The 27,754-nt window shown below is 40.1% G+C and overlaps 1 protein-coding gene across 1 annotated transcript; it reads right to left on the bottom strand.

Moving 5' to 3' along the window:
* Positions 1 to 213: 213 nt before the first annotated feature.
* Positions 214 to 27,196, bottom strand: LOC144250069 (thyroid receptor-interacting protein 11-like). Its single transcript, XM_077792462.1, is given in 8 exon segments — positions 214 to 314; positions 317 to 363; positions 365 to 437; positions 440 to 1,867; positions 1,973 to 2,211; positions 2,524 to 4,002; positions 4,098 to 4,381; positions 23,705 to 27,196. Coding segments are annotated over 8 exon segments (7,143 nt in total).
* Between the last annotated feature and the right edge of the window lie 558 nt (positions 27,197 to 27,754).

The following is a 27,754-nucleotide window of genomic DNA, read 5'->3' as shown; positions in this document are numbered from 1 at the left end:
GAAAGAAAGAAAGAAAGAAAGAAAGAAAGAAAGAAAGAAAGAAAGAGAGAGAGAGAAAGAGGGAAGACAAAATACCTAGTAGCTACATACATCAGCTTTTTTCTTTCTCTTTTTGCCTACAAATACATGACACTTTTTCCAAAAGGTCACTCTCAAAAAGTACTGAGTTATGGCTTCATTAAAGTGCTACAATATCTCTGGCTTCAGAGTCACTTATGGCTTTAAAAGGTCCTTTAGTACAACCCTGGCAGGATGGTCTGGGGACAGTGGCAATGGTGTAAAGGTGGGCATGACATCTGCGAAGGGTTCCAGAGAAGATGCCCAGGTCCACTAGGTCCCAGTCCAGCTAGGTGAGTAAGTGGCTCTGAATTCTGCTGCCTCTTTACCACTTCCCGGCACCTTTGCACCTTGCTTTCTTCTTCTTGGTGAATCTAGAGTTCCATGGCAGGAGCAGAAAGTTTGGGTGGTGCAACAGCTGGATGAGATTCCATTTCCAGAAACTTAATAAAAAGTTCTGAAAAAGAACTCTTCCGCACAGATTGCTGACTTGGTATCAAAGGTGTGCTAGGGACAGATTTGGGTCCTCCTCCAAGCCAACCAGGCATCCACTTGGTAACACCTCCGCAATCTTCTTTCAACAACTGCTCCATTTCCCCCTTTTCAATGTCCAGGATCCTTCCGATTAACCGTAGCACTTCAGGACGTTTACTTTGGGGTGTGCGGAAATGACCGATAAAAAGGTTTCTCAGGAGGCCTTTGTCCACTTTTCCTTCTGTGCTGCTTGTCCTGTTCGTCAATTTCTTTGGTGTATCTCCCAGCATTTCTTGCAGGAGCTCACTTTGTTTTGTGAGTTCTCCAGTCTGTTCTTCCTTGAGGTCTAACTGTCTGGGTGCTGAATCCCACACAACATTTGCTTCATGCTGTAGTAATGATAATGCTTCTCCTTCGACTTTTTCTGCCTTTTCCTTCTGTTCTTTCTTGAACTCAGCAGGACACATAGCAGACTGCGTTCCTCCTTCCTGGGAGAGCGGGAACTGCGGTGCCTTCTCATCCCTCTGTTGGGATTCCATCCTCAACTGTTCCTGCGGGGACTCTACCTGCACGTTGGCTTGATGACTTGTAGTCGAAGATGAAACTAGCTTTTCCTCCAACAGCGTGATTTTCTTTTTCAGTTCAATCTCCCTTTTTTCCACAGCCAAAATTTCCCGGGTGTGGGAATCCTCTGATTCCAAAAGATGGCTGCGTAGTCTCTCTAGCTCCCGGTGTAGGTGTTGAACCTCGTGCTGGAGGGTCCTGTTCTCCATCTGTTTTTGCTTCAGGCACAAGATGACTTGATCTGTCTCTTGCTGAAACATAACAGTCTTCTCCTCCATTGATTCAACAGCAGTGACAAGATGACTGAACTCCCCACACTTGTCCTCTTCTTTTTCTTGCAACAGCTGCTCAAAGGCATGAGCTTTCTCCTTCATAGTCTCCAGCTGCAGGTCTTTTTCTTGCAGCATCAAGGAGAACCTCCTGTTGGTCTCCTGCAATGCTTGACACTCCATTCCCTTTCCTTTGTATGTTTCTGTTATGTTTTCATTTTCCGCTTTGAGTTTAGAAATGTCCATTTCTAAAATGAATATTCGCTCCTGTTCTTTTAGAAGTTTAATCTCAAGTTCTTCTTTGATTCCTTTCACTGACGTCTCATTTTCAGATTTCAATAAGTTGTGTTTTTCACCTCCATTTTCTACAGTAAGGCTTTCTTTAACTTTCGGTTCTCGAAGAACATCGGAATTCTCTGTTTGAGTGTCGTATCTGTCTCCAGGCAACTGAGCTTTCATTTGTCCAATGGTTTTCTGCAAATTCTTAATTTCCTCATCTTTTACTAAAAATAACTGGGCATGCGCAGCATTCATCTGCTCATATTGGTATTTCAATTCATTCATTTCCTTCTTCTGCTCCTGTAATGACTGAAGTAGGCGCATTTTACCCTGTCTTTGATCTTCAATTATCTTCTGCTGATGTTTAATTTCCTTTTCCAGATGATTATTGACGATATTCAGTTGAGATACCTCACATTCTAGTTCTGTGATACTATCCAGGGTTTCAGGCTCAGCCACAAGGACAGCTCTGTGCTGCTGTTCCCTGAGTCTTTCCAATTCTTCTTGCAGATGATTTCCTTCTTCTTTCATGGATTCAATCCTTCTGTCCTTTTCTTCTATGGTTTGCCTTAAAGTTTCATTTTCTCTTAAGACCTGAGAAAACTTATCTAAATTCTTTTGGAGTTCTGAACTTTGTTCTTTGAGTTTGTCAATAAACACTTTTTTCTCACTTATACGTTGTATCAATTGCTCCGGTTCTTCTAAACCAGATGCCAAAAGTTCCTTAGTTTCTTTTTGATCAGCAGCCATTTGCTCAATATTCTTTTTGAGGCTTGCGATTTCAAAATCCTTCTCTTGATTGAGTTGTTTCAATTTCTTGATGACAAGGTCTCCTTCATATCGTTGTTTGGATAGCTCATCTTTTATCAAAATTATGTGCTTTGTCGCTTCCTGGTTCTGAGTGTCCAGTTCTTCCAACTCAGCTATCAGCATTTTCTTTTCATTAATACTTTGATTCAGTTCTTGCTCCTTCGACTCCAAGTTAAGTTTTAAGTTATGGAATTGTACACACAAATTCACGTCTGTTGAAGCTGTACTTTTAATTACTTCATATTCACAGCTCAATGTTGACAGTGATATCTGAAGTTCTTTCATCTCTTGACTCAATAATGACTTCTCTTTTTCTAAAACTTGGACACGCAGATTCAGTTTCAGATTGTCTTCAGCCAGACGGTTATCCCGGTTTAAACCATTCAGTCTCATTATTTCCTTTTCAGCATCGGACAGGGCTTGTTGCAGCCTGAGCACTTCTTCCACCAATGAACTCAGTGGAAGAATTTTTCCCTTTTTGGCCACAGTATCACTCTGCTCCATCACAGAAGCCTGCAATTTACTACATTCCAGTTGCAAGTTCTCACACTGCTCAATTATTTGTCCCTTTTCCACACGGAGCTGCTCTTGTTCTCTGTTCGAGACGTTTCTGTCATTTTCTGCAGAAGATAATTTTTTATTGAGGTCTTTTATTTGATCCTCAAGTTCTTCTATCTCTTTCATCGACTCGGCATTTTCAGTTTGTAGAACCTGAATAGTTTTTTGCATCTCACAGGCTGTAGCCCCTGAGTCACCTTGTTGTGACTGATTTTCAAGTTCTTCAGTTCGTTCTTCGTAGTCACTTAATTCCTCTCGATGCTGGGAACTTTCCTCTGCCAGTTTCTCTTGATGTGCCTTCTGCAAAACTGGCATTTCATGTTGATGATTTTTTATGTCCTGACTTTGGTTTTCTTCAAGTACCTTAATAATATTTTGGAGTTTGCAGATTTCCCTTGGATCAGAATTAAGTGTTCCTTGTGCTTGACTAAAATGCTTCCAGGGGCCGACTTCAGATTCAAGTCTCGAAACTTGGATTGACAAGCTCTTTATTTCATGTTGTGATGAAATGACGTTGCTAAAGTGCATGTCTCCATCAGGAAGAGGTGAAAACTGACGACTGATTCCACAGCTGGATGGAGCCGGTGCAGTGGTTATTGGTATATCACCAGCTCCGGACTGTACTGATTGGGCAGGTGACTGCCATCTCCACAGGTGATCCTGTAGCACCATCTGTCTTGCTTTAGGTTGGCTGGCTTCTGTCCCTCTCCCTTGCAGTTGATGTCGGTAACCTGCAGAGGGAAGCTTTATGGGAAGCCCTGATGCTTCTTTGTGCTTTTCTTCCGGATCAGTACAATCCTTTGTAAGTCTTCCATCCGTTGATGTGAATGGAGATTGGGGAGCTTCAATTTCCTTTCTCCCACAATGAGGTAAACCAGCTTCTACCTCTTCTAAATCGTCCAGAAACGCGTCCCTGGCGAAGCTGGAGATATGGCCGGTGAGGGAAGCCAAGCTGTCCCCCACCTGACCCAAGGAGTGGCCCCAGCCGGAGCTTAGGCCCCCAAACCAGGACGACATCGCTGCAACCTCTGAGCCGCTGCAAAACCCGCTCCTCTCACCATCCACCTCTCACCATCCACCTCTCACCATCCACCTCTCTCCACGGAACGGCCTCGAGCGCGCAGGGTCGATTGTGACCTAAGCCTCGGAATTCGGGGCGCTGAGGGGCTCGCGCCCACGTCGCCTTCTGCCTGGTAACGCAGAGCCCTGGCCTGGGCTTCCACCAGGGACTCGCTGCCAGGGGCGCAGTCACCCCTGGGGGCCTCTGCTCCTTCCCTGGACTTTCCGCTGTCCCCCTTGGGTGACTCCGCCCTCAGCGTTGGTGACCTGCCCCTGCAGGGCGGGCTGCTCCTGCACCTGGACTGGCCGCCCTAACACCCTAGGATTTTCAATGTTCATGAAGAAGCCTTTTAGAGCACTGGGACCTGCAAAGCACCCCTGAAATCATGGTTTCCTACAAATGATTCCAATTTGCTGTCATAAAGAAAGTTGTATTGATCATTCTGACTACAGTCACCAATTCATTCCATACCTTAACATCCCTAACGCTATTGAAAGTCTGTCCTCCATATGCTAACTCACTCTCGTGGCTGTTATCAAAATACTGTGACTCCTTTGGCTCTTGAATGACTTGATTCTGGTGTGTTTTTTTTCCCCCCTACTTTGAAAACATGTTCTATACTCCTGATGGGTTTAATGCTTTAATGGTATTATGTCCAGACATGAATCAAGGTAGCTATAGCAATTTATAGATTATAGTAATTAAAAACTTGCATCTTTATGGGTAAAAAGGTAATTTTTTTAACCTTTTTTTTTCTTTTTTTATTGTTGGTTGTTCAAAATATTACATAGTTCTTGATATATCATATTTCACACTTTGATTCAAGTGGGTTATGAACTCCCATTTTTACCCCGTATACAGATTGCAGAATCACATCAGTTACACTTCCATTGATTTACATATTGCCATACTAGTGTCTGTTGTATTCTGCTGCCTTTCCTATCCTCTACTATCCCCCCTCCCTTCCCCTCCCCTCCCCTCTTCTGTCTCTACCCCCTCTACTGTAATTCATTTCTCCCCCTTGTATTATTTTTCCCTTTCCCCTCACTTCCTCTTGTATGTAATTTTGTATAACCCTGAGGGTCTCCTTCCATTTCCATGCAATTTCCCTTCTCTCTCCCTTTCCCTCCCACCTCTCATCCCTGTTTAATGTTGAACTTCTTCTCATGCTCTTTGTCCCTACTCTGTTCTTAGTTACTCTCCTTCTATCAAAGAAGACATTTGGCATTTGTTTTTTAGGGATTGGCTAGCTTCACTTAGCATAATCTGCTCTAATGCTATCCATTTCCCTCCAAAATATATAACTAATATTATCCCAACATCTTGCTCCTATATTAAATGCATTTTTCATAGTATCCTTTTAGTAAACTTTTTTTTGGAAAAGGGATCATCTCATTTGGATCTACAAAAAAAACTTTTCAGTGTTTGGAGGAATTTCCAGATTGATGATCAAAAGAAAATCAAAGAAGGAAGAGTATTGCCAGCCCAGCAGCTTCTACAGACACCAGTAGGCTTTATACCTCAAGCTAAAGTGAAATACATCCAAGGAAGTTTATGTTGATGAACAGATAAGCTCATATAAATATGTTTTCTCATCTTGGAAAGGCAGGTGACAGCGGCGGTCTAGGATTCCAGAAAACTGCTGACAACCCACAAGCCAAAGGAACAAGTTGGTGTCAGTGTTCTTTAATAAAAATATAAAAAGATTTGCCAAACATGTAACCATTTATTTGTACCATACATTAAATGTCTCAGTGCTAAGAAATATTCCAGAGCAATACAACTTGCTATTTCTTTTTTTGTTGTTGTTGTTTGTTTTTTGTTGTTAATAGACCTTTATTTATATATTTATATGCAGTGCTCAGAATGAACCCAGTGCCTCACATATGCCAGGCAAGTGTGCTACCACTAAGCTACAATCCTAGCCCCATTGCTATTTCAATACAGGAACTTCTATTGAAAGTTTTACCTAGTTCTTATTTAAACTTCTAGAAAAAGGATAAAAATTGATCCTATAATTCAAAACTCCCAAAACTTGTTTTAAAATTCCCCAATTTGATATTACTTTATTATGGATTAATGGACCTCCTAATTCTGGATCAGTTTTAGCAACAATCTGAAGAACCATTGTGAACATCTTCAAGGGTTCTGGATTTGCCATTTTATCAAAGTCTTGATGTCCTCCAGGAATGCCCACCAAATTTCCAGACCGCACAACCAATCTTCTCATCCCAATATCAAGAACTCTGTGTGTTACCTACTTTGTGCCTTGAAGTAAGCAACCTTGAAAACACAGAGTTTAATCACGCTAAATGATATTACTCATGTGATGGGACATAAGAGGCACATAGAGAGCTCATCCTCAACAAAATGCTGCCTATAGGAGACTCATCTGTTAGGAAAAGACATACACAGACTGAAGGTGAAAGGTTGGGAAAAATCATACCCCTCACCTGCACTAGCAAGCAGGGGTTTCCATGCTCATAGCACATAAAGCAGACTTCAAGCCAAAGTTAATCAAAAAGGATAAAGATGGAATTCAAATACTGCTCAAGGGAACCAGACACCAACAAGACATAACAATCATCAATAGATAAGCCCCAAACAATGGTGCAGCTGTGTTCATCAATCAAACTCTTCTCAAGTTCAAGAGTCAAATTGACCACAACACAATAATCATGGGTGACCTCAACACACCTCTCTCACCACTGGATAGATTTTCCAAACAAAAGTTGAATAAAGAAACTACAGATCGCAATATCACAAATAATAACTTGGATTTAACTGACATATGTAGACTATTTCAACTGGATACACTTTCTTGTCATCAGCACATGGATCCTTCTCTAAAATAGACCATATACTATGCCACAAAGCAACTCTTAGCAAATACAAAACCGTAGAGGTACTACTATATATTTTATCAGATCATATGGAATGAAATTGGAAATCAACCACATAATAAAAATAAAAAAGTTTTCATCACATGGAGACTGAACAATATGCTATTGAATGAAAAATGTGTTACAGAAGACATCAAGGAGGAGATTTAAAAATTCTCAGAGGTAAATGAGGTAAATTCTCACAGTCACAACTTATCAAAATCTCTGGGACACTATGAAAGCCATACTAAGAGGAAAACTCATTGCAGGGAGTTCATTCCTTAAAAGAAGAAAACTCAACAAATGAATGACCTCACACTACATCTCAAAGCCCAAGAAACAGAAGAACAAATCAGTAGCAAAACAGTAGAAGGCAAGAAATAATTAAAATCAGAGCATAAATCAATGAAATTGAAACAATCGAAAAAAATTTGACAAAGCCAAAAGTTGGTTCTCTGACAAAATAAATAAAATTGACAGATGCTTAACCACACTAACGAAGAGAAGGAGAGAACAAAATCAAATTACTGACATACGTGATAAAAAAGGCAATATCACAACAGACACTACAGAAATACAGAAGATAATTAGAAATTATTTAGAAACCTTATACTCCAATAAATAGAAGACATTGAAGACATCAAAAAATTTCTTAAATCATATGATCTGCCCAGATTGAGTCAGAAAGATATACAAAATGTAAACAGACCAATATCAAGTGAGGAAACAGAAGAAGCCATCAAAACACTACCAACTAAGAAAAGGCCAGGACCGGATGGATACACAGCTGAGTTCTACAAGACCTTTAAAGAAGAACTAATACCAATACTCTTCAATTTATTTCAGGAAAGAGAAAACGAGGGAGCACTTCCAAACACATTCTATGAGGCCAATATCACCCTGATTCCAAAACCAGACAAAGACACTTCAAAGAAAGAAAATTTCAGACCAATTCTCTAATGAACATAGATGCAAAAATTCTCAATAAAATTCTAGCAAATCGAATACAAAAACATCACAAAGATCATGCACCATGATCAAATGGGATTCATCCTAGGGATACAAGGTTGGTTCAACATACGGAAATCAATAAATGCAATTCACCACATCAGTGGACTCAGAGATAAGAATCCTGTGATCATCACAATAGATGTAGAAAAAGTATTTGACAAAATGCAGCACCCCTTAAGGTTTGAAACACCAGAAAAACTGGGGATAACAGGAACAGATCTCTACATCTTACAGGTTATCTACGCAAAGCCCCAGGCCAACGCCATTCTAAAAGGAGAAAAAATGAAGGCATTCCCTCTAAAATCTGGAACAAGACAGGGATGCCCTCTTTCACCACTTCTATTCAGCATAGTTCTTGAAACACTGGCCAGAGCAATTAGACGAAAAAAATTAAGGGGATATGTATAGGAAAAGAAGAACTTAAAAAAAAGCACTATTTGCTGACAACATGATTCTATAAACCTAGAAGACCCAAATAGGTCCACCAGAAAACTTCTAGAACTAGTAAATGAATTCAGCAAAGTAGAAGGATATAAAATCAACACCCATAAAAAATGGCATTTCTCTATATCCGTGACAAATCCTCTGAGAAGGAAATGAGGAAAACTACCCCATTCACAATATCCTCAAAAAAAAAAAACAATAAAAAATAAGATACTTGGGAATCAACTTAATCTAAGAGGTGAAAGATTGATACAATGAAAACTACAGAACCCTAAAGAAAGAAAGAAGACCTTAGTAGATGGAAGGATCTACCTTGTCCTTGGATAGGCAGAATTAATATTATCAAAATGACCATACTTCCAAAAGCACTATACAGATTTAATGCAATTCCCATCAAAATCCCAATGGTATTCCTCATAGAAATAGAAAAAGCAATCATGAAGTTAATCTGAAAAAATAAGAGATCCAGAATAGCTAAAGCAATCCTAAGCAGGAAGAGTGAAGCAGGTGGTATCGCTATACCAGACCTTCAATGATACTACAGAGCAACAGTAACAAACACAGCCTGGGATTGTCACCAAAACAGGCAGGTTGACCAATAGAAAAGAGGACACAGAGACTAACACACAAAATTACAATTATCTTATATTAGACAAAGGCTCCAAAAACATGCATTGGAGAAAAGATAGCCTCTTCAACATATGGTGCTGGGAAAACTGGAAATCCCTATGCAACAAAATGAAATAAACCCCTATCTCTCACCATGCATAAAACTTAACTCAAAATGGATCAAGGGCCTAGGAATTAAACCAGAGACTCTGTGTCTAATAGAAGAAAAAGTAGGCCCTAATCTCCATCATGTGGGATTAGGCCCCAACTTCCTTAATAAGACTCTTATAGCTCAAGAATTAAAACCAAGAATCAATAAATGGGATGGAATCCAACTAAAAAGTTTCCTTTCAACAAAAGAAACAATCCATGAGGTGAGCAGAGAGCCTACATCCTGGGAGCAAACTTTTACCTCCCACACATCAGATAGAGCACTAATCTCTAAGTTATACAAAGAACTCAAAAAGCTAAACACCAAAAATATAATAATAACCCAATCAACAAATGGGCCAAGGACCTGAACAGACACTTCTCAGAAGAGGATATACAATCAGTCAACAAATATATGAAAAAAAGCTCATCATCTCTAGCAATCGGAGAAATGCAAATCAAAACCACTCTAATGTATCATCTCACTCCAGTCAGAATGGCAGCTATTATGAAGACAAACAACAGTAAGTGTGGGCGGGGATGTGGGGAAAAAGGCACACTCATACATTGCTGGTGGGAGTACAAATTGGTGTGGCCAATATAGAAAGCAGTATGGAGATTCCTTGGAAAACTGGATATAGAACCACCGTTTGACCCAGCTATTCCTCTCCTTGGGCTGTACCCAAAGGACTTCAAAGCAGCATACTACAGGGACACAGCCACATCCATGTTTATAGCAGCACAATCCTCAGTAGCTAAACTGTGGAGCCAACCTAGATGCCCTTCAGTGGATGAATGGATAAAAAAAAAATGTGGCATATATACACAATGGAATATTACTCAGAATTAAAAAAGAACAAAACCATGGCTTTTGCAGGTAAATGGATGGTGTTGGAGAAGATAATGCTAAGTGAAATTAGCCAATCCCCAAAAACCAAATTCCCAATTTTTTCTCTGATATAAGGAGGTTGACTCAACATGGGAGGAGAGCATGGGAGGAATAGATGAATTCTAGATAGCGCAGAGGGGTGGGAGGGAAAGGGAGGGGGCAGGGGATTAGCAAGGATGGTGGAATGTGATGGACATCATTATACAAAGTACATGTATGAAGACGTGAACTGGTTGTCAACATACTTTATATACAAACAAAGATATAAAAATTGTGTTATATATGTTATATATGTATACTAAGAATAGTAATGCAAAAAAAAGAGTACTGTTACCTTTTGGTAGGTAGAGGGAAGTGAAAGGAGGGGAAGGCAGGGGATGTGGGAATAAGAAAGATAGTAGAATGAAACAGACATTATTACCTCATGTATGTATGTGACTGTATGACCGATGTGATTCTACAATATGTATAGTCAGAAAAATCAGAAATTATATCCCATCTATGTATGATATATCAAAGTATATGTGTGCATTCTACTGTCATGTATGACTAATTAAAACAGACAAAAAGTTAAAAGAAAAACTATAAACCTCTGGACGCAGTCTGTCTTGTCTATACTCATCCATGTGTCTACACATGTATCCATATTGAGCTTATGGGACCCAAATGTTTCTATCTGCTCACACAGATACTTTTTCTTCCCCAAGAGTTGCTGTTTGGGAGAAGGACAGAAACATTTTTCTTTCTTTCCATAGTTCTATGGACACCTTGTACATTCTTCCAAGATTGCGGATCTATTACATATGTTTTCCTCATTTCTTCCTAATTCATTATTTATTGAACACATTTCAGATTAGGCACTGTGCTGGGCCTTGGAGGTAAAAACAAAAAATAACCAAAGTTCCACAGCATGCCATACACATGCCAATGAATCATGCCAATATGTATCCTAGAAAAATAAATGTATTATTTTATATGTATATATATATATATATATGTGTGTGTGTGTGTGTGTGTGTGTATCATAGAAGCATATGTAAATCCGGATCTCACTGTAAGCATTCTGAATATTTGGGGGCAGACAAAAAGAAATGTCAGTAGTTGGCTGCTGAGAAGATGAAGACCCGGAAGCTGAAGCCTAAGCAGGGGGGTAGCCCAGGGGTCAGCTACAGCTCCCAGCCCCTGTCACCTGCGACTGGAGAAATAAGGACAGAAAGTCACTCTAATGGTATTGATGATGTACTATTTCCACATATTAATACTTAGATCCAGTGACTATTTCCATAATTGGGAAAAAGGCTTTTGCAGATACAATCACATTGTACTTAAATCAAGGATCTTGAGGTCATCCTGGATTATTCAGGCGTATGCTATATACAGTGGCGATTGTCCTCATAACAGACCAACAAAATTCACAGAGGAGAAGTCCTTGAAATGGAGGCTGAGATGGGAACGTTGCTGCCTCAGCTCAGGAAGGCCCAGAATCCCGAAGAGCTGGAAAAGGCAGGGAAGGATTGTCCCCTAGAGCTGTTGGAGGGAACGTGGCCCCGCTGAGACCTCGATTTTAGACTTCTGCCACCTGAACTGGGTGAGAATAGATCTCTTGTGGCCATTTGGTACAGCAGCCCCAGGAATTAATGTCGTGGTACTACCTGAGCTGGAACCTGAGCACACTTGTCCAGGGGGAGACAGTCGTGGCTAGGAAAGTCATCCAGTGCAGAGAGGAGGGACACCATGGCTCTTGACTGCTATCCCTAAGTCTCTCATTGACTGACATCACAGATCCGCTGCCTTAGGAACCTGGGGCACGGGGTGTGCAGAGGCCAGTCCCTGCCCTACAGAGCAGAACCACAAAGGATAAGGAACGGGTCGGAGGGCCACAGGCTCAGGATGGGCACACTGGGCGCATGCTGGATGAACACAACACAGACCACTAGGATGTTTTCATAGAGAAGACAACAATTATGCTTGATCTCAATGAATGAGCAGAATCCATCAGGGAGTAGAAGAAAGGGCTTGAGTGGGAGGGAGAACCATGAGCAAAGTCAAGTTCAGAGCCCTGTGCAACCTTTCTTCCCTAGCATTGGTGCTTCTGGTCTCCTTATGGAAAACAAATACGAACAGGGAACAATTGCTAGGGGCAGACACCCAATCTCCTTCAGGGTAGTTGGCCTAATAATTGATGCTGGGTCTAAGCTGAGGAATTTGCCATCTTGGGCTCAGGACAGAGAGGAAGGAGGAAATCTCACCAGGGAAGTCAAGTCTTCAACTACACTCTTCAAATCAGTTTAACAGAGAGGGCCATGTTGAGGCTGTATTAGGTGGTGGCTAATCCATGACCAAGGGGTGCTATGATTCTATTTGGCTTTTCACACTGAGTGTATGTGTATTTCACACCTGGTGTTTAAGGAGCCCAGTGGAGGTGAAATGAGAAGCAAGGTTTCCAATCCGTTGCCTGATTCCCCCTAAAGAATTTATTTCTTAGTTCATTTGAGACATTTACAGCTAAATGTCCATCACCCAGTTGAAGAATGTTTCTGAAATTCAAATGAAATATCTAGGCATGTGATCGGTCGTGATAAGTCATGAGGTGGTAATTTTAAACATGGGGTTGGGTGAGCTCATCCACGGAGATAATGGATGATAAGGACGGAGGACAGAGTGCTTCAGGGAACCACCAGCAAGAGACATGTTGCCATGGCTCTAGGACCTTCCACTCTGTCCATGATTCATTGATCTCCTGCAACAACAGGGGTCCTCCCACCTTACCTTAGGCTGAGCCAAAGTTATCAAGAGAAGCTTCATTTAAAAACATGAGATAGCCTTTACTGCAATGCCTATTCTACCAAGCATTAGAGTGGGTCAGAAATGACACTGCAAATTCATCAGAGCTGTGTAACACTTTTTCTTTTTTAAGTCCAACAATTCCACCTGGATTTCAACAGACACAAAAGGAAAAGGTGCTCTCACCTCACTTGGCTTACACCTCCTGCAAATATAACTCGATCTTTAAAAGCTCTACTTTATGTTTCTTGTCTATTTTTATCCTTCAAATCCTCACTCAAACAAAAAATACAGGGATATTTTCTTATTTTAGCTCCTTTTTGAAATGACCTTGAAAGGCTCAAAGAAGATTGTACAATCATTTCTTTACTTGGGATCTGGGTAGGAGAGGAGGAAAGTGCTGGCCTGTCAACCAAACAGCACTGGATGGTTACAGATGAGGGCAGCCCTCCCCAGGGGACAGGCTGTATCCAGGCAGACGCTGGCAGCCCTACTGCCAGAGCCCAGAGGAAGGATGTGCTGCAGATAAAATGCAAAACAACTGGCTTCCGGGCTGCAAGCCTGATCAAGGAGAAAAACTGTACCCTTTACTGGAAGCACACCATCCTCCTCTCCAGCTCTCCAAAGCCTGTCGTTTCTTCAAGAAAAGACCAAATATAGGGCTGGTTTCGGTAAAGGAACACTGTCCTACAGGGGGCCTTTGACCTTTCAAAGCACTGATCAAATTCCACTTCTGAAGATAGAATCGGCTTTAAGGATTTAAAGGTGATAGGATTATTTTTCCCTTCACTGATTTATTTTAAATGATGCTTGTAAAGCATCTCAAGTAAATTTGACTGAGAACACTCCCCCCACCCCCTGGCATTTGGAATGATGAATTTAGCTTCAATATCTAAAATTCTGTAATAACTATGATCTTAAAGACAAAAAAGGACTTTATGGAGCATCTAGTCTAATGTCATCCTCTCCCCCTAGCAGGAAGAAAGTTCTCTTGCAACATTCCTGGAAACTGCATCCTGAGTAAAACAGGGGAAAGGAAGCCCATTAACGATCAAGATAGAAGACAGCTCATCTCTGTCAAAGCTCTAGTTGTCAGAAAACTCATGGCCTGTCTCCCACGCCAGCCCCAGCGTTCTCAGATCCCACCTGTTCTTTCACAAGAGATCTTTTCATCTATTCCAAGAACACTTCTGGTTTTAGAGAAGCATGGCATCCATAGTTGCTCAAGGATTATTCAGGATATGCCATGCTGTGGAATTAACCGAAATCATCCTGTAGTATGGCTCTTGTTCAATAAATGTGAGCATTTCTCTAATAATAATCTCTGAAATTAGAGTATGGATTGCAACTTTAAAGGGACTTTAAAAATTCTCCAGGAGTGTCCATTAAGAGAGGAAGAGAGCAGCCCGGGAGGCCCAGGCAGCAGGATCATGAGTTCAAAGCCAGCTTCAGCAAAAGTTAGATGCTAAGCAGCTCAGTGAGACCCTCTCACTAAATAAAATACCAAATAGGGTTGGGGATGGGGCTCAGGGTCAAGTGCCCCTGAGATCAATCCCTGGTATCCACCCCCCCAATAAAAAGAGGAGAATATTGTGATCCACACTTCTCATATGAAAATATTTTCTCATTCAACAAATGGCAATCGCATAGTAGGTGCTGTTCTAGCTATCCTGGTGGGCGCCAAGAGGCTGGGTAAGACTTCTGCTCAAGTGCCCTCCCTCTGAGAGGGAGGCTCAGGACATCATCTACACATCTTCAGACAGCAGATCCTATGGTCTTCCAACCACGTTACTTACCCGGACTCTCCAGAAATAGAGGGTAATAGCTCCAAGTAGCTGGAGCGTCATGGTCCTGGGCAGTGTGAGGCTAAGTGAGAGACAAAAACCTCCACCTCCACCAGTCCAGTTTTCAGGGACTCACTCTTAAGTAGGAATTTGCAGTCAATAATTACCCCATATGTAATCTGGGATGTAGCTGATGGGTAGAGTGCTTGCCTAGCATGCACAAGGCCCTGGGTTCCACCCCCACCCCCCACCCCCGGGGCCACAGCAAAAAAAAAAAAAAAAATAGAAGACAGAAGCCAAACATAAAAAGAAACCACATCCCCCCCCAAAAAAATGTTCAACAGGAAGGACACAGATAAAAATAGAATAGACTTTAAAAATCCAACATTATATTAGAAAAATTAAAAATCTATTGCATCAGTAGCCTCAGAGATAAAACATATTACCTAAATGAGGTAAAAGTGGGCTGCCCCAAAAATGACTACTAGGATAACAACCATAAGAGATGTTAAGAATTAAAAATGAGAAAAAAAATGTAAACTTGAAGAAATCCCCCAGAAAATACAACCAAAATATAAAGAAATGGGCCGCTCAGCCCCTTTCCACTGTAGAACAAGAAAGAAAAATATTATACAATCTTTAAAAATATCTAGTTTTCAAACTTTGACAGAAGTGTGAAGTGTGCAAATGTAAAATTTGAATGAGCAAAGTGATCAGCAATATCAGAATACTCATCTCTCTGAAAAATTGTGTGTGTGCACACACACACAAACACACAGGCGTACACTTTCCGGGGGATGAAACCCCAGAGCCTTAAGCTGATAAACAAGTGCTCTACCCCTGAGCTGCATCCCCAACCCTTTGGATTTTCAAAATTTTGAGTTTAATAGTCCCTAAATAGTCCAGGCTGTGCTCTACCTTACAGTCCTACCTCAGGCCTCCAAGTCCCTGGGACTACAATGTGCCACCATATCCAGCTTTTCTGAAGAACTTTTTTTTTTTAAATGAAATCTCAACTGTATAGTATTTGGGGGCTTTCTTTTTTCTCTTATAGGTAGATTAGAGAGAAATTTTGTTTTAATGAGAGTGTATTTGTTTTCAGTGGTATAAGTACATATTTTATACCATTTGCAGATGGCAACATTTAAATGAGACCAATCGACTTTAAAAATGTGAACTGTGACAGGTGAGAACATAGTGAATTCATTTGGACTTTCAAAAAGGAGGAAGACCGTTCTCTATTTTAAAAGCCAGAGATATACATGCAGAATCAAAATGTAATGTGCAAACAGCTGTAGGTATGAGATGTTCAGGGAACAAGTAGGGGAATCTAAACACAGGCTTGGTAAAGATGTCAAGAGGATTTGTAATTGAGTGCAGACTAGACAGCAGCATCCTGAGAAATTGACTTCCCAGAGCAGACATGCCTTGCAGTGTCTCTGTGGGTTAATATCAGCAAGGGTCCTAGTGGACACTCAAAGGGTGCATCTGAAGCCCCCTGTCAGTTTCACAAGCAGCATCCAGGATGTGACCATAATATTCATTAATCTACACATGATTTTTTCCACTAGAAAATCCTAAAACTTATCTTAATTCAGCAGATCACACCACTGAATAAGTGACCGAGCTCAAATAGCTGTATGTCTTGGGAATATAAAGAACAACCTGAAGAGCTCAGAAACAGAACCAAATACACATGAAGGCGTTGCTCCTGATGTAGAGCTGGGGACAACAACTCACCACACCAGTGACGCTGATGACACAGCAGTCTTTCCAACTGAAGAAATAAAATTATCTCTCCCCATATTCAAAAAGAGATCCTAGCTTTTCACTACATAAATGTGAATAAGCAAAGATCAAGATTTTACATGATATGGGAAGAGAAAACCTTTACTACATAACTAGATGGGAGGAATTTCTTATGACACAAAAAAACATGAGAAAAAAAGATAAAATTTTTTTATTATTAGTTGTTCAAAACATTACAAAGCTCTTGACATATCATATTTCATACATTTGATTCAAGCGGATTATGAACTCCCATTTTTCCCCATATACAGATTGCAGAATCACATCGGTTACACATCCACTTTTTTACATACTGCCATATTAGTATCTGTTGTGTTCTGCTGCCTTTCCTATCCTCTACTATCCCCCCCCTCCCCTCCCCTCCCCTCCCATCTTCTCTCTCTACCCCCTCTACTGTAATTCATTTCTCTCTCTTGTTTTTTTCCCTTTCCCCTCACTTCCTCTTATATGTAATTTTGTATAACAATGAGGGTCTCCTTCCATTGCCATGCAATTTCCCTTCTCTCTCCCTTTCCCTCCCCCCTCTCGTCCCTGTTTAATGGTGATCTTCTTCTCATGCTCTTCCTCCCTGCTCTGTTCTTAGTTGCCCTCCTTATATCAAAGAAGACATTTGGCATTTGTTTTTTAGGGATTGGCTGGCTTCACTTAGCATAATCTGCTCTAATGCCATCCATTTCCCTGCAAATGTCATGATTTTATCATTTTTTAGTGCTGAGTAATACTCCATTGTGTATAAATGCCACATTTTTTTTTAACTGTTCATCTATGGAAGGGTTTCTAGGTTGGTTCCACAGTCTAGCTATTGTGAATTGTGCTGCTATGAACATCGATGTAGCAGTACCCCTATAGTACGCTCTTTTAAGGTCTTTAGGGAATAGTCTGAGAAGGGCAATAGCTGGGTCAAATGGTGGTTCCATTCCCAGCTTTCCCAGGAATCTCCATACTGCTTTCCAAATTGGCCACACCAATTTGCAGTCCCACCAGCAATGTACAAGTGTACCCTTTTCCCCACATCTCCCTAGCACTTGTTGTTGTTTGACTTCATAATGGCTGCCAATCTTACTGGAGTGAGATGGTATCTTAGGGTGGTTTTGATTTGCATTTCTCTGACTGCTAGAGATGGTGAGCATTTTTTCATGTACTTGTTGATTGATTGTATGTCCTCCTCTGAGAAGTGTCTGATCAGGTCCTTGGCCCATTTGTTGATTGGGTCATTTGATTTCTTCTTGTTTAATTTTTTTGAGTTCTTTGTATACTCTGGATATTAGGGCTCTATCTGAAGTGTGAGGAGTAAGATTTGTTCCCAGGGTGTAGGCTCCCTATTTACCTCTCTTATTGTTTCTCTTGCTGAGAAAAAACTTTTTAGTTTGAGTAAGTCCCATTTGTTGATTCTTGTTATTAACTCTTGTGCTATGGGTGTCCTATTAAGGAGTTTGGAGCCTGACCCCACAATATGTAGACTGGAGCCAACTTTTTCTTCTATCAGACGCCGTGTCTCTGATTTGATATCAAGCTCCTTGATCCATTTTGAGTTAACTTTTGTGCATGGCAAGAGAAAGGGATTCAGATTCATTTTGTTGCATATGGATTTCCAGTTTTCCCAGCACCATTTGTTGAAGATGCAAATTTATATGTGAAAGTCTTGACATCCACTGACTCCAAAAAACATTTTCCTAACCAACCGCCTACAATTTTTTAATTATCTAGACATGTTCCCAATAATATGTCATTCCAAGTTAACGCCTATCCAAATTACAATGCTGTGGTTTCTGCTAAAGTTTAGTGATTTAATAAAATCAAATACCCATATACTGAGCATGCACTAATGGTCTCTCAGAAAGTGTGCATTTGCTATAGAATATTGAAGATCAAAACAGAGGGGCAAGGGAACTGAACAAGAATTGATATTGAGGAATCATTTTTTTCTATGACTAATGAACTTTGTAATTCATTTATACTGGAAAAAAAACAGAGGGGCAAAGAAGGAAGAAGGAGAACAAAAAAACATGAATTATTTTCTCTCTTGCTCTCCCCTCCCTGTCTGTGTTGTCTCCTTGAGAGTTCCAGGATGAGATCACTCTTCCCATACCTTCCTACTTATTGGTTGGCCTTGGGTGGGTCTATCTGTTTCTAAGTCATTAGCTGGAATGCTGGGGTGATATTGAGGGGTGTCAGACCTGTCAATCACAGCAGCCATGTGGGAGGTCCTTAAAGGGCTCCTACAATGTCGGGGTGCCTTTTTTGTTTTTATTTTTATAAGAAAGAAATGTTTTACAAAAAAGATGCTTTTTGATCCTCTTTAAAAATCATCAAACTGCAGTATGACTCCATGGTTTTTCTGGATTTGTTTGGAACTGTCATAAGGGGAAAGAGATTTCACCTGGGGAATTGTTTTCAATGCTTCTAAGGTCTTATAATAAGGCACACACATAGGTTAAACATTTCATTGAAGACAGATGAGTCTGTAGCAACACCCCCACCCTCACACATACTCAGAAAAGCATACTGCCATCTGTATTAGTCATTTTGTAACTTCATATTTTAAAGTTTGTTTGTAATGTTTTCCTAAAGCTATGCAAGTCGGAACTGCATAATTTTTGACTGCCCAGTGAAGAACTTTCAGTAATTATTTCAAACTAATTGATCCAAAGGATATATTTCTGCTATAGATTTTTATAGTTTTACAGTTAAGTTTTCTGCATCAGCACAACAAGAGATCCCAAGAATCTGACAAGGATCTCAAATATCAGAACAATTTGTTGGCACCAGCAAAGGGTAATATTTCTGGTATGGTTTAGCTATTAGGTGTCCCCAAAAGCTTATGTGTGAGACAGTTCAAGAAAGTTTAAAGGTAAAATGAATGGGAAAAATTGCAGCAAAATAACCGGGGGGTGACAAGCAACTTGTGTAGACTGATACAGCAGGAGTGGGAGCCGTTTATTGTAGGACAGGAGGGGTATATATACATTCCATACAGCTTATCTTAATTAACACAAACTAGATACAGCAGTCAACCAATAAGGAATCTCCACACTTAATGGCTCCCTGGTGTTACTTCACAAACCACTCCCTCTGGCAAAATGCCAGGCACCATCTTGACTTGTTTACAGACCCTAACATTATTGGCTTGGTATTGTGACATTTTGTACCCTCCCCTTCTGCTTGTAGCAGATTATTTATGGTATTTGTGTAAAAACCTCTGTGGTCGTTATTTAAATTAAACAAAAGGGGGAAATGTTAGGGTCTGTAAACAAGCAGGAAGAGAAGCCCAGGACAAACCAGCCTGCTCACCTTGACATGGGCTCACAGCCTCCAGGACTATGAGAATAAATCCTGTGGTTTAAGCCACCCACCCCTGGTAATTTGTTATGGCAGTCCTGCAAGCTCACCCCCAACTGAAAGTCGACTTGTGTTTACTCCAGCGTTTTCAGTTTCAACCTCCCTTTTTCTCTCCTCAGCTGCTCAAAACAACCAAGGTTCACCACACCAATGCTTCTCACAATAGGGCCACAGACTTCCCATCTCTGAACTCAATGAGGGCCAGCCACCAAGATAAGACAGTGATCCTCAACCATGAAATGATTCCATATTTTATAATCCTTTCTACCCTGTCCCCAAGTAACATCAAATGGGTTTGGGGGGATATTCCCACTAAGTGGCCACCAGCTGACCATGTTGATGCCCTCATCCATAGACTAAATTCCAACATACACACTGTGTGCACTCATCAGACATGTGCTCAGAGATACCTACCGAGGCCCAGACATGTCTGGGGCATCTAATAGCAATGGTACCCTTCATAACACAAATGTGCCTTCATAACACAAAAAATCTAGTGAACTAAGCTCTGATATGTGCTTAAAAGTGATTAAGACAAAAGGATTTCATTTCCCAAGGAATTGGTTGGACAACTTAAATATTGGTTTTGGTGGCTAAAATAGGCAAGTTTAATCCAAAGGAAGTTCAGATAAGAAAACATGGCAATAGACCTCAAGTTCACAATATTCTCCAGTTCTGAGTATTTCAGCCCGAACTCTTCAATAACCACTTTTGCTCTGCTCTGGTTCCTGCATTGATTAAATACATTTTATGTATATGTGAATAAGTTTTTTCAGGCTGTTTATGAATTCAAAGACTTTACTGGGATCTAGAAGCCCCAGCCCCAGACACTCCAAGGGCAGGGCTCAAACATCAAATGACTGAACATTTCCCATATCTTCCAGAGGTAGCTACAAATAGTTTCAGTTGACACCATCGAAAAAATTAGAAAGGGACTTTAAGATTCTCACATCCCTGTTTTAAATGCCATCATTAAATATATTGGGAACATGAGTATGGACTATGTCTAAAAGTAGACTGGAGTATCTCCTATTCTCAACTGCTTCTTGGGTCATGTAATTTAAAGCCATAATTGTCTTGGGTCAAATAATTAAGAACAAAGTAGCTGTAGAACAAGGAAAATTTTATTTTTCAGAAACATTTTTAAATCTGTTAATCTATATTCATACAAGTAAGATGTCATATAAATTATTTCCAATCATATTCTATTGCTTGTCTCAATTTTCAAAAGAACAGTATTTTCTTTTTGGATATTAAAATAGTTACTTTATTACAAAGATAATTAACTTGATGAATAGGGTAAAACTTTCACATAAGAACTAAAGGATGGAATAAAGACTATTTAGTCTATACACAGTTTCATCATGTGATTATGGAAATTCCGATTTGTTTATAATTCTGGAAATGCTCTGTGTGAATCCGGTTCTCAGACTTTGCAAAGACCATCTTTTTATAGTATCTCACCAATACAAACTTTAAAATAGTATATATTTTAGCGATGACTTTTAAATGTGAATTGTTATTCACTACCATGGATTAGTTCTGTTACTAGAATTTACTTAAAACAGATTCAATTAAGCGTCAACTTAGGATTTTTTTATAATAGACTTATAAAAAATTAAAGACTCTTCTTCAATTGTAAGCAGCTGGTGCTGGTGCAAGGAAGTGATTTCACTGATGTTTAGCATGCAGGTGTGTCTCACGGCTGGGCTGGTGGTGGTCACATCAACCTATGGGCAGGATGAAGTCTCAGAGAACCGCATTCGCAGAGTCGTAGGGGACTGTCCACCTCTAAGGGCAAATTTAAAGCCATAAGTGTCCTGGGTTAAATAATTTTCAGCCTTTTTTTTACAAAGTCTTTTTGGCACTACATTAAAAAGCCAAAACTAGTACTTTCTTTTCTTTTCTGAGTGCTTGAGACTTAAAAGGTAAATCCCATGTCCCTACCCTAAAAGAGCTTGAAAATCAAATGAATAAAAAGTTGAAACTGAGAAAAAATTAAAAGAAAAGTAAAAGCTGACATATATAGCTACTAGGTATCTTGTCTTCCCTTTTTATTTTTGTAAATTAAGATCAAAGATAAATCAAAAGTTTCTAGCTTAAGTTAGATGAAATCAGATAAGAGGAAAAAGTAGATTATATAGCAAATATTTCTGACATCTGTAATTTCTAAAACCATTAAGAACATTTCTATTAAAATTAATTTAATTTTATTAAAATTTATTTGTAAATTATTTCATTAATATGAAATAATTTGATTTATATTAAATTCTATGTAAATTAAACTAATATTATTAAATTGTATTAAATTCATTTAAATAAAATTTAATAAATTTTAAATAAAAATTAGATCATAGTTTAATATAAATTAAATTTATTAGCTTAATAATGTTAATGAAATAAATTCAAATTAAATAATATTCATTAAAAATAAATTTAAGTTAAATCAATTTTTACTGAATTATCATTTAATTTTTATTAAATTTTATTTAAATTAATTTTATCAAAAATGTTCTTAATGGTTTTAGAAATTACAGGTGTCAGAGAAGTGTTTCTTATATAATCTGCTTTTTCTCTTCTCTGACTTCTCCTAACTTCAGCTAAAAACTTTGATTTATCTTTTACCTTAATTTACAAAAATGAAAAATGTTTTTCTAAGTATTTCAGCTTTTAAAACATTATATGATTTTATTTCTCCTGATTTCTCCTCCCCGCTGTTTTGTGATCAAATGATTTTAAAAATGTGTTTATAAGCATTATTTTAGAGCCCAAAAAATACGTAAACGGTCCCGATATTTAATGACACATCCTTGCAAATTAACTTTTCCATTGAAAATGTGTTCAGTTTGACTTATAAAAATGGTCTTCTTTCTGGACATTAACATCTAGAAAGGTAAATTAATGTAAAGTGATTTTTTTACAGAAATGAAAATAAGTAAAATGGATGGGTGTCATAGTATTTGCATTAAAATTTCTCAGAATTTATCCACAAAACTTCATGATCAGGCCTTCTCACTGTCACTTTCTTTTAGTAGTTGTTCAAGGGTTTTCTTTTCTAAACTCAAGAAGTCACAACTTTGGGCAACATTATATTTTGTTTTTATACACTCTGAATTCTGAGCTATATAGATCTTTTTCTCATGATTGGATTTTTCTTCCTTTCTGTTAATTAAGTGTGTCATTTTATCTTCATAAAATTAAATGTAACAAATACAATCATAAAAAAAAGAGGTTGGAGCTAATGGCTCACTACTGGTGCACTGTACAGTTGCTCACAAAGTGCATTAGAATTGATTATTGTTGAGGATTACATCATAACATCAAAACAAAATTTTATAAACAAAAAGTGCTACATCAAACAAAACAAATTAGATTTTTTAAGCGCTACAGCAAAAAAAAAAGAAAGAAAGAAAGAAAGAAAGAAAGAAAGAAAGAAAGAAAGAAGAGAGAGAAAGAGGGAAGACAAAATACCTAGTAGCTACATACATCAGCTTTTTTCTTTCTCTTTTTGCCTACAAATACATGACACTTTTTCCAAAAGGTCACTCTCAAAAAGTACTGAGTTATGGCTTCATTAAAGTGCTACAATATCTCTGGCTTCAGAGTCACTTATGGCTTTAAAAGGTCCTTTAGTACAACCCTGGCAGGATGGTCTGGGGACAGTGGCAATGGTGTAAAGGTGGGCATGACATCTGCGAAGGGTTCCAGAGAAGATGCCCAGGTCCACTAGGTCCCAGTCCAGCTAGGTGAGTAAGTGGCTCTGAATTCTGCTGCCTCTTTACCACTTCCCGGCACCTTTGCACCTTGCTTTCTTCTTCTTGGTGAATCTAGAGTTCCATGGCAGGAGCAGAAAGTTTGGGTGGTGCAACAGCTGGATGAGATTCCATTTCCAGAAACTTAATAAAAAGTTCTGAAAAAGAACTCTTCCGCACAGATTGCTGACTTGGTATCAAAGGTGTGCTAGGGACAGATTTGGGTCCTCCTCCAAGCCAACCAGGCATCCACTTGGTAACACCTCCGCAATCTTCTTTCAACAACTGCTCCATTTCCCCCTTTTCAATGTCCAGGATCCTTCCGATTAACCGTAGCACTTCAGGACGTTTACTTTGGGGTGTGCGGAAATGACCGATAAAAAGGTTTCTCAGGAGGCCTTTGTCCACTTTTCCTTCTGTGCTGCTTGTCCTGTTCGTCAATTTCTTTGGTGTATCTCCCAGCATTTCTTGCAGGAGCTCACTTTGTTTTGTGAGTTCTCCAGTCTGTTCTTCCTTGAGGTCTAACTGTCTGGGTGCTGAATCCCACACAACATTTGCTTCATGCTGTAGTAATGATAATGCTTCTCCTTCGACTTTTTCTGCCTTTTCCTTCTGTTCTTTCTTGAACTCAGCAGGACACATAGCAGACTGCGTTCCTCCTTCCTGGGAGAGCGGGAACTGCGGTGCCTTCTCATCCCTCTGTTGGGATTCCATCCTCAACTGTTCCTGCGGGGACTCTACCTGCACGTTGGCTTGATGACTTGTAGTCGAAGATGAAACTAGCTTTTCCTCCAACAGCGTGATTTTCTTTTTCAGTTCAATCTCCCTTTTTTCCACAGCCAAAATTTCCCGGGTGTGGGAATCCTCTGATTCCAAAAGATGGCTGCGTAGTCTCTCTAGCTCCCGGTGTAGGTGTTGAACCTCGTGCTGGAGGGTCCTGTTCTCCATCTGTTTTTGCTTCAGGCACAAGATGACTTGATCTGTCTCTTGCTGAAACATAACAGTCTTCTCCTCCATTGATTCAACAGCAGTGACAAGATGACTGAACTCCCCACACTTGTCCTCTTCTTTTTCTTGCAACAGCTGCTCAAAGGCATGAGCTTTCTCCTTCATAGTCTCCAGCTGCAGGTCTTTTTCTTGCAGCATCAAGGAGAACCTCCTGTTGGTCTCCTGCAATGCTTGACACTCCATTCCCTTTCCTTTGTATGTTTCTGTTATGTTTTCATTTTCCGCTTTGAGTTTAGAAATGTCCATTTCTAAAATGAATATTCGCTCCTGTTCTTTTAGAAGTTTAATCTCAAGTTCTTCTTTGATTCCTTTCACTGACGTCTCATTTTCAGATTTCAATAAGTTGTGTTTTTCACCTCCATTTTCTACAGTAAGGCTTTCTTTAACTTTCGGTTCTCGAAGAACATCGGAATTCTCTGTTTGAGTGTCGTATCTGTCTCCAGGCAACTGAGCTTTCATTTGTCCAATGGTTTTCTGCAAATTCTTAATTTCCTCATCTTTTACTAAAAATAACTGGGCATGCGCAGCATTCATCTGCTCATATTGGTATTTCAATTCATTCATTTCCTTCTTCTGCTCCTGTAATGACTGAAGTAGGCGCATTTTACCCTGTCTTTGATCTTCAATTATCTTCTGCTGATGTTTAATTTCCTTTTCCAGATGATTATTGACGATATTCAGTTGAGATACCTCACATTCTAGTTCTGTGATACTATCCAGGGTTTCAGGCTCAGCCACAAGGACAGCTCTGTGCTGCTGTTCCCTGAGTCTTTCCAATTCTTCTTGCAGATGATTTCCTTCTTCTTTCATGGATTCAATCCTTCTGTCCTTTTCTTCTATGGTTTGCCTTAAAGTTTCATTTTCTCTTAAGACCTGAGAAAACTTATCTAAATTCTTTTGGAGTTCTGAACTTTGTTCTTTGAGTTTGTCAATAAACACTTTTTTCTCACTTATACGTTGTATCAATTGCTCCGGTTCTTCTAAACCAGATGCCAAAAGTTCCTTAGTTTCTTTTTGATCAGCAGCCATTTGCTCAATATTCTTTTTGAGGCTTGCGATTTCAAAATCCTTCTCTTGATTGAGTTGTTTCAATTTCTTGATGACAAGGTCTCCTTCATATCGTTGTTTGGATAGCTCATCTTTTATCAAAATTATGTGCTTTGTCGCTTCCTGGTTCTGAGTGTCCAGTTCTTCCAACTCAGCTATCAGCATTTTCTTTTCATTAATACTTTGATTCAGTTCTTGCTCCTTCGACTCCAAGTTAAGTTTTAAGTTATGGAATTGTACACACAAATTCACGTCTGTTGAAGCTGTACTTTTAATTACTTCATATTCACAGCTCAATGTTGACAGTGATATCTGAAGTTCTTTCATCTCTTGACTCAATAATGACTTCTCTTTTTCTAAAACTTGGACACGCAGATTCAGTTTCAGATTGTCTTCAGCCAGACGGTTATCCCGGTTTAAACCATTCAGTCTCATTATTTCCTTTTCAGCATCGGACAGGGCTTGTTGCAGCCTGAGCACTTCTTCCACCAATGAACTCAGTGGAAGAATTTTTCCCTTTTTGGCCACAGTATCACTCTGCTCCATCACAGAAGCCTGCAATTTACTACATTCCAGTTGCAAGTTCTCACACTGCTCAATTATTTGTCCCTTTTCCACACGGAGCTGCTCTTGTTCTCTGTTCGAGACGTTTCTGTCATTTTCTGCAGAAGATAATTTTTTATTGAGGTCTTTTATTTGATCCTCAAGTTCTTCTATCTCTTTCATCGACTCGGCATTTTCAGTTTGTAGAACCTGAATAGTTTTTTGCATCTCACAGGCTGTAGCCCCTGAGTCACCTTGTTGTGACTGATTTTCAAGTTCTTCAGTTCGTTCTTCGTAGTCACTTAATTCCTCTCGATGCTGGGAACTTTCCTCTGCCAGTTTCTCTTGATGTGCCTTCTGCAAAACTGGCATTTCATGTTGATGATTTTTTATGTCCTGACTTTGGTTTTCTTCAAGTACCTTAATAATATTTTGGAGTTTGCAGATTTCCCTTGGATCAGAATTAAGTGTTCCTTGTGCTTGACCAATATGCTTCCAGGGGCCGACTTCAGATTCAAGTCTCGAAACTTGGATTGACAAGCTCTTTATTTCATGTTGTGATGAAATGACGTTGCTAAAGTGCATGTCTCCATCAGGAAGAGGTGAAAACTGACGACTGATTCCACAGCTGGATGGAGCCGGTGCAGTGGTTATTGGTATATCACCAGCTCCGGACTGTACTGATTGGGCAGGTGACTGCCATCTCCACAGGTGATCCTGTAGCACCATCTGTCTTGCTTTAGGTTGGCTGGCTTCTGTCCCTCTCCCTTGCAGTTGATGTCGGTAACCTGCAGAGGGAAGCTTTATGGGAAGCCCTGATGCTTCTTCGTGCTTTTCTTCCGGATCAGTACAATCCTTTGTAAGTCTTCCATCCGTTGATGTGAATGGAGATTGGGGAGCTTCAATTTCCTTTCTCCCACAGTGAGGTAAACCAGCTTCTACCTCTTCTAAATCGTCCAGAAACGCGTCCCTGGCGAAGCTGGAGATATGGCCGGTGAGGGAAGCCAAGCTGTCCCCCACCTGACCCAAGGAGTGGCCCCAGCCGGAGCTTAGGCCCCCAAACCAGGACGACATCGCTGCAACCTCTGAGCCGCTGCAAAACCCGCTCCTCTCACCATCCACCTCTCACCATCCACCTCTCACCATCCACCTCTCACCATCCACCTCTCTCCACGGAACGGCCTCGAGCGCGCAGGGTCGATTGTGACCTAAGCCTCGGAATTCGGGGCGCTGCGGGGCTCGCGCCCACGTCGCCTTCTGCCTGGTAACGCAGAGCCCTGGCCTGGGCTTCCACCAGGGACTCGCTGCCAGGGGCGCAGTCACCCCTGGGGGCCTCTGCTCCTTCCCTGGACTTTCCGCTGTCCCCCTTGGGTGACTCCGCCCTCAGCGTTGGTGACCTGCCCCTGCAGGGCGGGCTGCTCCTGCACCTGGACTGGCCGCCCTAACACCCTAGGATTTTCAATGTTCATGAAGAAGCCTTTTAGAGCACTGGGACCTGCAAAGCACCCCTGAAATCATGGTTTCCTACAAATGATTCCAATTTGCTGTCATAAAGAAAGTTGTATTGATCATTCTGACTACAGTCACCAATTCATTCCATACCTTAACATCCCTAACGCTATTGAAAGTCTG

The sequence above is a fragment of the Urocitellus parryii genome, chromosome 14 (assembly GCF_045843805.1).
Source record: "Urocitellus parryii isolate mUroPar1 chromosome 14, mUroPar1.hap1, whole genome shotgun sequence".
NCBI lineage: Eukaryota > Metazoa > Chordata > Mammalia > Rodentia > Sciuridae > Urocitellus > Urocitellus parryii.
This window is presented reverse-complemented; position numbering and strand designations above follow the sequence as displayed.